Source organism: Pseudophryne corroboree, chromosome 3 (assembly GCF_028390025.1).
Source record: "Pseudophryne corroboree isolate aPseCor3 chromosome 3, aPseCor3.hap2, whole genome shotgun sequence".
In the NCBI taxonomy this organism is placed as follows: Eukaryota; Metazoa; Chordata; class Amphibia; order Anura; family Myobatrachidae; genus Pseudophryne; species Pseudophryne corroboree.
This window is the reverse complement of record NC_086446.1, coordinates 585906081-585918120: the sequence shown is the minus strand read 5'-3', so window position 1 is coordinate 585918120 and position 12040 is coordinate 585906081. Positions and strand designations below refer to the sequence as shown.

At 47.1% G+C, this 12040-nt stretch overlaps 1 protein-coding gene across 4 annotated transcripts in view; it reads left to right on the top strand.

Annotated features, from left to right (window-relative positions):
- ADAMTS14 (ADAM metallopeptidase with thrombospondin type 1 motif 14) overlaps nt 1–12040 on the top strand; it is a 363846-nt gene that overhangs the window by 207037 nt on the left and 144769 nt on the right. For all 4 annotated transcript variants that reach the window (XM_063961436.1, XM_063961435.1, XM_063961437.1 and 1 more), the window contains exons 12-14: nt 941–1116; nt 6992–7125; nt 9615–9738. In XM_063961436.1, the coding sequence (XP_063817506.1) occupies nt 941–1116; nt 6992–7125; nt 9615–9738 (434 nt within the window). The remainder of the gene's footprint in view (nt 1–940; nt 1117–6991; nt 7126–9614; nt 9739–12040) is intronic.

Below are 12040 nucleotides of genomic sequence, written 5' to 3'. Positions count from 1 at the left end.
AATGAATCTGTTTATAAGATGGGTAATAAAACTGATAGTTCGCTTCCGCAATGTTACATTGGCAGAACAAATAGTACTGATTAACAGAAAACAAACGTATCCTTATACTAATAAAACATGATAAATGTAACAAAGGCAGATATTATAAAATTTTCAAAGTCCAGGAGCCAAGCAGGTGATGAAACTGATACTCTGTATACCTCAGACAAGCGGAGCTTACAGCAATGATATATGGAGTCATCTGTATTTTGAGTGTAGTATCATGGGGCTAGTTGTAAAATATAGTTCCCAGCAATAACTCTTATTAGAACAAGCCGCACAATAAATATAGTAATTCACCCAGATCTCACTGGTTTAGGGACTTCTGATCCACAGGAGGATTCAGGCTTGTACCCTTACATGCGTAGTCTCTTGCCGTGCAACCACAAAATGCGTCACCATTATCTTTGTAAGCCAAAAAAAATGTAAAGAAAGATTTTTACATTTCACCCCCTTCCCACCCCCACCCCTAGGGGTGTTAGGGGTATCTTACCCACACAGAATATTTTCCCAGATTGTAAAACATATGTGTACCAAGTTTGGTGTAAATTGCTTTAGGTATTCCAGAGTTATGCCTGAAAACTATGCATTTTTACATGTCACCCCCTTTCCACTCCCACCCCTAGGGGTATCTTACCCCAACAGTATTTATTTCCACATTGTAGGGCATATGTGTACCAGGTTTGGTGTAAATTGCTCCCGGCATTCCAGAGTTATGCTGGAACACACACACACACACACACACACACACACACACACACACACACACACACACACACACACGCCCATTTTTATAGATATAGATTACTTATTATTGTGTTTGCTGAGTATGCAGATGTAAAGACAATATTGCCATGACTCTGGACCCTTATAAGTGCACCTTGTTTAATGTGTTCTGCAGACCAGTGTATGGAGGCCGTGACTGCCCCGGTGCCACCTATGAGTATCAGATGTGTAACACTGAAGAATGTAGAGGGCTATTTGAAGACTTCCGTGCTCAGCAATGCACACAACGTAACTCCTACTACACTCACCAGAATGTCAAGCACACCTGGCTTCCGTATGAGCATCATGATGGTGAGACAGTTTGAAAGTTCACTTTTAAAGCTTCTGTCTATATTAGGATAATCCCAGCTTCCTAACTAGTGTCCAGCCATAACCTTTTGGTGGGTTTCTTCCCCCTTCATTCACAGCATGGTTCTACTTCAGTATCGCTATACATATGTACTGGTTCTGCTAGTCATCCCAGACATCCCTTTGCACAAACATGGCCACGTCTTATGGGGGCATGTCACAGTATGCCCCCTTTCTCTGCTTGCCAGCCGAGTGTTTTGGATTAAAACAGCTTAAATCATAGAATTTGGGGGTCATTTTGATCCCATAGTATTATTAACCTCAATAACCATAATTTCCACTCATTTTCAGTCTATTCTGAACACCTCACACCTCACAATATTATTTTTAATCCTAAAATTTGCACCGAGGTCGCTGGATGACTAAGCTAAGCGACCCAAGTGGCCGACACAAACACCTGACCCATCTAGGTGCACTGCAGTTTTCTAGCGAGAGGATGAGTGCTTCCATCCTCATGTGAAGCTGAACCACTAGCCATGAACATAGGCCAGGGCCTCAGTCGTTCCTTGCCACTCCGTGTCGTAAATGGCACATTGGCAAGTTTACGCTTCTCCTCAGACGCTTTTAATTTTGATTTTTGGGTCATTTTACTGAACTTTTGTTTTTTGGATTTTACATGCTCTCTACTATGACATTGGGCATCGGCCTTGGCAGACGACGTTGATGGCATTTCATCGTCTCGGCCATGACTAGTGGCAGCAGCTTCAGCACGAGGTGGAAGTGGATCTTGATCTTTCCCTATTTTACCCTCCACATTTTTGTTCTCCATTTTTTAATGTGTGGAATTATATGCCAGTATCAATAGCAATGGTCTACTACTATATATACTGCGCACAACTGAAATGCACCACAGGTATGGATGGATAGTATACTTGACGACACAGAGGTAGGTAGAGCAGTGGCCTACTGTACCGTAATGCTATATATTATATACTGGTGGTCAGCAAACTGTGCAAAACTTAAATGCACCACAGGTATGGATGGATAGTATACTTGACGACACAGAGGTAGGTAGAGCAGTGGCCTACTGTACCATACTGCTATATATTATATACTGGTGGTCAGCAAACTGTGCAAAACTTAAATGCACCACAGGTATGGATGGATAGTATACTTGACGACACAGAGGTAGGTAGAGCAGTGGCCTACTGTACCGTACTGCTATATATTATATACTGGTGGTCAGCAAACTGAGCAAAACTTAAATGCACCACAGGTATGGATGGATAGTATACTTGACGACACAGAGGTAGGTAGAGCAGTGGCCTACTGTACCGTACTGCTATATATTATATACTGGTGGTCAGCAAACTGTGCAAAACTTAAATGCACCACAGGTATGGATGGATAGTATACTTGACGACACAGAGGTAGGTAGAGCAGTGGCCTTCTGTACCGTACTCCTATATATTATATACTGGTGGTCAGCAAAATTATGCACTGTACTCCTACTATATACTACAATGCAGCACAGATATGGAGCGTTTTTCAGGCAGAGAACGTATAATACTGGTGGTCACTGGTCAGCAAAACTCTGCACTGTACTCCTCCTATATAATACTGCTGGTACCCAGTCCCCACAATAAAGCAGTGTGAGCACAGATACATGCAGCACACTGAGCACAGATATGGAGCGTTTTTCAGGCAGACAACGTATACTGCAGTGGCGTGCGGTGAGGTCAGTGGCTGGTGAGGCACTGCAGCCATAATGTCTGTCGAATCCTGCTGATGACCCCTACCGCCGCTGCCGCCAATGCCAGCTGCCAGCCTGCTCATTATACTTGTGATATATTGTACATTTTCATAGAAAAAAAAATAATAATTAGTGTTTGGGACTGAGAAGGGAGTGGGTGGAGGACATGAATGCAATTTTGTTGGCCAGGGCTTCCATTAACTTAATAGCACCGTGGATGCGGCGCTATTAAGTTAATGAAAGTCCTGGACAACAAAATAGCCAGCAGTGGGTGACCGGTAGAGGGTGACGCCAGAGAGAGGGTGACAGCAGTGGGTGACGCCAGAGAGAGGGTGACAGCAGTGGGTGACAGGTAGAGGGTGACGCCAGAGATAGGATGACAGCAGTGGGTGACAGTTAGAGGGTGACGCCAGAGAGAGGGTGACAGCAGTGGGTGACGCCAGAGAGAGGGTGACAGCAGTGGGTGACAGGTAGAGGGTGACGCCAGAGAGAGGATGACAGCAGTGGGTGACAGGTAGAGGGTGACGCCAGAGAGAGGGTGACAGCAGTGGGTGACAGGTAGAGGGTGACGCCAGAGAGAGGATGACAGCAGTGGGTGACAGGTAGAGGGTGACGCCAGAGAGAGGGTGACAGCAGTGGGTGACAGGGAGTGGGTGACACCAGGGAGAGGATGACAGGAAAAGCATGACACCAGGGAGAGGGTCACCAGGGAGAGGGTGGCAGCAGTGGGTGATGCCAGGGAGAGGGTGATGGGGAGGGTGACGCCAGGGAGGGGGTGACAACAGGGAGAGGGTGACGGGGAGGGTGACGCCAGAGAGAGGGTGACAGCAGTGGGTGATACCAGGGAGAGGGTGACGCCAGGGAGGGGGTGACATCAGTGGGTGACGCCACGGAGAGGGTGGTAGCAGTGGGTGATGCCAGGAAGAAGGTGACACCAGGAAGAGGGTGACAGCAGTGGGTGATGCCGGGGAAAAGGGTTGTTGGATGTTCTATTTCTTAAAACTATGTGATTTCGGGAAGAGAGAGCAGTGATTGTGACGAGCGAAAAAATGTGTGGGTCCCAGGGACCCATTACGTTAAAAAGTTGGGGTCCTACTCCACAGTTTCTGGGTCACAACACTGATTGTGGGGGGAGAGGTAGGAAAAAGCTGATTAGAGTGGGTAAGGGCAGGCAGTGTTGGAGGTAGAGAGGGAGTAAGTACAGCAGACAGTACTCGGGGTAAGGAGGAGGAGGCAGCCCTGGCCTCTGTTGGGGGGTGGGGGGCAGAGGAGTGTGTATAACTGTAATGTAGTGTGTCGACACTATCTGACCCCAGGGACTCACCACCACCTCGGCTGTAGTGTCTGTAGCAGCTCCTAGTCGGTATGAATGGAGCACAGGCAGGGGAGTTACAGCGGGATGCAGCCCACCTCGTCACCGGAGACCAGCAGGAGCAGTCAGGACGTCTGCACTAACGGGCATCATGATCACAGCAGCACCTCATCCACGTCGGAGTCCCGTCGACAGTACTCCACTCTGGGCGGCAGATGCAGGAAGACTCCGGTCCCCAGCTCACGGCAGCATTATAGATGCCGCCGCGTCCCCTGCAAATTCGAGGTCCCGGCATATTGCAGGGCTGTAGGCCACACCCCCCGGCTCCGCAATCTACACTGCCACTAGAGGTAGGGGAGGGAGGGGTCACCACGTCCTCCTCAGCCAGCTGACAGCTACAGGTTTAATGAATGATGTCTCTGCAGCGGACAAGGGAGACATCATTCATTAAACTTACAGCCAATCCAAGTGGAGCCCGTCCCCGGGAACACACCCTTTTTAAAAAACCGAGTGCCTGGTCCTCAAGATCGAGGTTACCGGGCCGGGGGACAGAGTGACACAGGAGGGGAAGGAGGAAGTCTCCGCACGGCGCACATGAAGGTGGAACCCGCCAGAGTAACGGAGGACGTGGAGGAGAGGGAGGTGAGCACGCATGCTGCATCATGGGTGATTGGACCAGCGGATCCAGCCCTGGATCCGCTGTCCAATCACATCTGCCCCTGTCAAAGCGGCACTTATACTAGTGCCGCTTTGACGAGTTTTTTCAATGGGCTTTTACAGCCCCATGCTTGGCCCCGCCCCCCGCTTGATTCTCATTCCCAGTCACAACAGGCGGCACTGATATCAGTGCCTCCTAAACTCTTTTTATGTCTCACAATGAATACAATAATATAACGAAGATACTTATGACACAGAATCTGTGTCATAAGTATCTTCCTTGTATTATTTGACTCATTAATGACAGGGGAGGCACTGCCTCCCCTGCCTCCCCTGACTGCACGTCCCTGGTATACTGGTGGTCACTGGTCAGCAAAACTCTGCACTGTACTCCTCCTATATAATACTGCTGGTCCCCAGTCCCCACAATAAAGCAGCGTGAGCACAGATATATGCAGCACACTGATCACAGATATGGAGCGTTTTTCAGGCAGAGAACGTATAATACTGGTGGTCACTGGTCAGCAAAACTCTGCACTGTACTCCTCCTATATAATACTGCTGGTCCCCAGTCCCCACAATAAAGCAGTGTGAGCACAGATATATGCAGCACACTGAGCACAGATATGGAGCGTTTTTCAGGCAGAGAACGTATAATACTGGTGGTCACTGGTCAGCAAAACTCTGCACTGTACTCCTCCTATATAATACTGCTGGTCCCCAGTCCCCACAATAAAGCAGCGTGAGCACAGATATATGCAGCACACTGAGCACAGATATGGAGCGTTTTTCAGGCAGACAACGTATAATACTGGTGGTCACTGGTCAGCAAAACTCTGCACTGTACTCCTCCTATATAATACTGCTGGTCCCCAGTCCCCACAATAAAGCAGTGTGAGCACAGATATATGCAGCACACTGAGCACAGATATGGAGCATTTTTCAGGCAGAGAACGTATAATACTGGTGGTCACTGGTCAGCAAAACTCTGCACTGTACTCTTCCTATATAATACTGCTGGTCCCCAGTCCCCACAATAAAGCAGTGTGAGCACAGATATATGCAGCACACTGAGCACAGATATGGAGCGTTTTTCAGGCAGAGAACGTATAATACTGGTGGTCACTGATCAGCAAAACTCTGCACTGTGCTCCTCCTATATAATACTGCTGGTCCCCAGTCCCCACAATAAAGCAGTGTGAGCACAGATATATGCAGCACACTGAGCACAGATATGGAGCGTTTTTCAGGCAGACAACGTATAATACTGGTGGTCACTGGTCAGCAAAACTCTGCAATGTACTCCTCCTAAAATACTGCTGGTCCCCAGAATAAAGATATGCAGCCCCCTGAAACAAAGTGAGAGGACACCAGCCACGTCCTCTCACTATCATTTCCAATGAGTGAAAAATGGCGGCAACGCTCGGCTCCTTATATAGAATCCGAATCTCGCGAGAATCCGACAGCGGGATGATGACGTTCTGGCGCGCTCGGGTTAACCGAGCAATACGGGAGAATCCGAGTATGCCTCGGACCCGTGTAAAATGGGTGAAGTTCGGGGGGGTTCGGATTCCGAGGAACCGAACCCGCTCATCTCTAATCTCCGGCCACTTTATCTCCACCCAAGGCTTAGTAAATAAACCCCTATGAAGGTTATAGCTCTGTGAACACAATAGAAAATATGGGTATTTTTGAGCAATGTGCTAGGGTTTAGTAGCTTCAAGTCTTTCCAGCTATCCTGGCAAACCAATTTGGCCACAGTTATCAACATGCAATTGTCTGTGGGCAAATAGGCCGTACAACTGGAAGGATTCATTTATGGTAGGCAGTAGATTTCATTTTTCAATGTTCTGGGCACCATATCTGCATTGATGTGTATGGCATCACATCAACAAGAGATATAGGGTCTATTTACTAAGCCTTGGATGAAGATAAAGTGGACGGAGATAAAGTACCAGCCAACCAGCTCATAACTATCATTTTTCAAACCCAGTCTGTGACATGACAGGTAGGAGCTGATTGGCCGGTACTTTATCTCCGTCCACTTTATCTCCATCCAAGGCTTAGTAAATAGACCCCATAGTAAATACATGTGAATGTATAGCATTCCCCCATTGTTGGTTTCATGCCCACTGCAATCTTCTTTTTCATGACAGATGCGCAGAAATGTGAACTCATTTGTCAGTCCAAGGAAATGGGAGATGTGGTTTTTATGAATCAGGTGGTACATGATGGCACCCGATGCAGCTATAAAGACCCATATAGCGTCTGCGCCAGAGGGGATTGTGTGGTGAGTACTCAGACCTAGAAACCTAACAGTCATTCTTTAATGAAATGCTGCTGCTCAGATGCCATGCATTTCCGGTTGCACAGACTTCCCGCGTTTCCAGCTGCTCACACTTCACACATTTCTAACTGCTCAGACTTCACGTGCTTTCGGCTACTCAGTCTTCATGCGTTTCCGGTTGCTCACACTTCACACATTTCTAACTGCTCAGACTTCACGCGTTTCCGGCTACTCAGACTTCACGTGCTTTCGGCTACTCAGTCTTCATGCATTTCCCTTTGCTCACACTTCACACATTTCTAACTGCTCAGACTTCACGTGCTTTCGGCTACTCAGTCTTCATGCATTTCCGGTTGCTCACACTTCACACATTTCTAACTGCTCAGACTTCACGCGTTTCCGGCTACTCAGACTTCACGTGCTTTCGGCTACTCAGTCTTCATGCATTTCCCTTTGCTCACACTTCACACATTTCTAACTGCTCAGACTTCACGTGCTTTCGGCTACTCAGTCTTCATGCATTTCCGGTTGCTCACACTTCACACATTTCTAACTGCTCAGACTTCACGCGTTTCCGGCTACTCAGACTTCACGTGCTTTCGGCTACTCAGTCTTCATGCATTTCCGGTTGCTCACACTTCACACATTTCTAACTGCTCAGACTTCACGTGTTTCCGGCTACTCAGACTTCACGTGCTTTCGGCTACTCAGTCTTCATGCATTTCCCTTTGCTCACACTTCACACATTTCTAACTGCTCAGACTTCACGTGCTTTCGGCTACTCAGACTTCATGCATTTCCGGTTGCTCACACTTCACACATTTCTAATTGCTCAGACTTCACGTGCTTTCGGCTACTCAGTCTTCATGCATTTCCGGTTGCTCACACTTCACACATTTCTAACTGCTCAGACTTCACGTGCTTTCGGCTACTCAGTCTTCATGCGTTTCCGGTTGCTCACACTTCACACATTTCTAACTGCTCAGACTTCACGCGTTTCCGGCTACTCAGACTTCACGTGCTTTCGGCTACTCAGTCTTCATGCATTTCCCTTTGCTCACACTTCACACATTTCTAACTGCTCAGACTTCACGTGCTTTCGGCTACTCAGTCTTCATGCATTTCCGGTTGCTCACACTTCACACATTTCTAATTGCTCAGACTTCACGTGCTTTCGGCTACTCAGTCTTCATGCATTTCCGGTTGCTCACACTTCACACATTTCTAACTGCTCAGACTTCACGTGCTTTCGGCTACTCAGTCTTCATGCATTTCCGGTTGCTCACACTTCACACATTTCTAACTGCTCAGACTTCACGCGTTTCTGGCTGCTCAGACTTCACGTGTTTCCTGCTGCTCAGACTTCACGCGTTTCCGGCTGCTCAGACTTCACGTGTTTCCTGCTGCTCAGACTTCACATGTTTCTGTCTGCTCAGACTTCACGTGTTTCCGTCTGCTCAGACTTCACGGATTACCAGTTGCTCAGAATTCACGCATTTCTGGCTGCTCAGACTTCACGCGTTTCCGGCTGCTCAGACTTCGCGCGTTACCGGCTGCTCAGACTTCACACGTTTCCAGCTGTTGATAAATACTAAAATAAATACTTTTCCTTGCCATGTTTGTCATTATATTCTAACTGCAATTGTTTCCAGAAATACTGTTATTACTATTTTACACACTGGTCTTATATTTGTAGCACTGGTTGTACAAAAACCCAATTACTAGCAGCTCAGTATTTAAGGAAGACCAACATGTACCCCCAAGTGCCCCAGGTACTTTTCTTTCATCGTACTGTATGTTCCAATTGATAAACATAACAGATGGGATTACCTCATTGTAAGTTTTTAACCACACTGCTACTGTTGTATACAAGGAAAATAAAAAATGTGGATGTACATACAAAGAATACTGTGCTTACTAATCTAAGTATACAACAAAGTATGCTATGCTTTTATTATATAGATCAGGAGTAGATACTGAATCATGGGGAGATGTATGAAGCAGTGAAAAGAGTGGAGAAATGAGCCAGTGGAGAAGTTGCTCATGGCAACCAATCAGGTGCTACCTATAATTTTAAAGAATGCACTTGATAAATATTACCTCAAAGCTGATTGGATGCCATGGGCAACTGCTCCAGTGGCTCACTTCTCACTCTTCTCGCTGCTTCATACATCTCTGCCATATCACAACCTGCAGCTACACTGATCTTTAGTCTAGTAATCACTAGTTCAAATTAATGGCAGTAATAGGTTAGCAACATCTGTAACAATAGTATTTATGTATTACTGCCTGTTATATAGTGCCACCATTTTACACAGTGCTGTACAGAGAATTTGTGAGACCTGTCCCTAAGGGCCTCTAACCTTGTAGATATGCAGAATATTTCATTTCACTAGAGCTTTCACTCAGATCTCTGCACACTGATTCTGTGACAAGAAACATCATCTAACCTGTATGTGTCTTAACAGGGAAATCTGTGTTTTGTTTTGTAGCATATCGGATGTGATAAGGAAATCGGCTCCATGAAAGAAGATGATAAGTGTGGGGTTTGCGGAGGAGATAATTCTCATTGCCGAACCGTAAAAGGAACATTGGTTAAATTGCCAAAGCAGTCCCGTAAGGAACATTATGTTGTGTTCTCTTTATTATTCTGCATATTGCATTGTCATGTACATTAGTTCGATAGGTACGGTGTAGTATGGTATGAGTTTGACACCTTGATTTCTCTTACGTCCTAGAGGATACTGGGGTCCATATTAGTACCATAGGGTATAGACGGGTCCACTAGGAGCCATGGGCACTTTAAAAATTTGATAGTGTGGAGCCGGTCACGCTTGGGAAGGCCCTGAAGAGTTTTCTGCTTTTTTTTTATTTTCAGGCAGGTCTGATTGGCACCAGACTGCCTGCTTCATGGGACTTAGGAGGGTGGGGGGGGGGGGGGGGGGAGGGCAGAACGGCCCAACCTTCTATAGGGTTGATGGTCCCATTCCCCGCTGACAGGACACTGAGCTCCTGAGGGAACCATTCGCAAGCCCCACCACGGCGAGCGTACAGACCCACAGCATGCCGCCTTCCTTAACAGAGCCAGAAGTCAAAAGACTGGTGAGTAGGTGGCCGGCGTCCCGGTTAGCGGGTCGCCGGCTGTACTGGTGGCACAAGGGTAGGAGCGCAGCGCTGACATGCAGGCTGCTCTCCAGGCTTCAGAGACACTGTGTGACCGCTGTGAGGGGCGAGCTGAAGCCACTAATGATACCCACACTGGCAGTACACTACAGGGGTTTTAACCCACTGTAGAACAGAATATTTACCTCAGCCAGTATAAAAAACCCGGGAAGGCCGTGCGCCATTAAGGGGGTGGGGCTTCACTATGAGCAGATCCAGCAGCTCACCAGCGCCATTTTCCCTCTGCAGCTATACACAGGTAGATTGACAGGGAAGCGCAGCTCCTCCACAAGACTCAAGAACACCTCAACGGTACCAGGGGGTCATAGCAGGGGGGGAGCAATATTTGGTGTACTAAGCCCTATTAAGCATACTTAGTTTGCGACTTGTTCTTTAGCTACAGGGGCGCTGTGTGGCTGGCTCCATTATACTCTGTGTCTCCCTGGAAGGGCTCTGTGTGGGTTAAATGTGTTTTTAACCTATTTCCAGTGTGTGTGTGTGTGTGTGTGTGTGTGTGTGTGTGTGTGTGTGTGTGTGTGTGTGTGTGTGTGTTCTTTCACATTTACTATGTCTAAGGAGTGTGTATCATGCACAGCAGAGTGTTTTTCTCAATCTGGGGGATCACTGCTGTGTACTCAGGATAGTACACATTCTCAGGCTAGTGGATCTGGACCAGTATGGTTAGGTTCATTAAAAGGGATGATTTCAAATATTTCAAATAAATTATCCCAAAATGAGAAGGAGACGCAATACTTAAGGCAATCTGTTGATGACCTGATGAATAGAGATTCAGTGGTCATTTCAGCCTCTCAGACCCCTGCCATTTGTCCACAGAAGCGTACTCTGGCCCAAATCATGCAGGCTGATACTGATGATGATGATGATGTATCAGACCCAGAGGAGGGGGAGGTGAACTCGGGAGGGGGGGATGCAGCTTTGTCACAGAGTATACAGGCCCTTATAGAAGCTATTAGAGATGTCCTACACATTCCTGATAAGGTGTCAGAGGACGAGGAGGAATCTTATTTTAATGTGAAAAAGAAATCCTCAGCTACTTTCCCTGCATCTAAGGAATTAAATTCCCTATTTGAAGCAACTTGGGTAAATCCTGACAAGAAGTTTCAGGTCCCAAAACAGTTACTCACATCCTTCCCGTTTCCTCAGAATGATAGGAAAAAATGGGAAAACCCACCAATAGTTGATGCATCGGTTTCTAGGCTGTCACGTAAGATAGTTTTACCTGTTCCTGGGGCAGCTTCCTTGAAGGATGCTGCAGACTGCAAGATTGAGACCACTCTCAAATCTCTGTACACAGCTGCGGGGGTGGCCCAGAGGCACACTATAGCTTTTGCATGGATCTCTAGGGCCATTGCAAAAGGGTCAGGTAATCTAATTGACGGGATAGATTTCTTATACAGGGGGGAGATAATTTTACTCCTACAGCATATACAGGTTTCTGCTAACTTTATGGTGGAGGCCATAAAGGAAATTGGTTTACTCAATGCACGCACCACTGCCATGGCAATGTCAGCACGCAGGGGCTTGTGGCTGCACCAGTGGACTGGGGACGCAGATTCCAGGAAAGGCGTGGAAAGCCTACCTTTCACAGGTGAAGCCCTTTTTGGAGATTAACTGGATACGTGGATATCCAAGGCTACGGCGGGTAAGTCTACATACCTTCCTTCCGCAGCTCATCCGGCTAGAAAATCCTACACTGCTCCAACTCTGCAGTCCTTTCGGACAGCGAAGTTTAAAA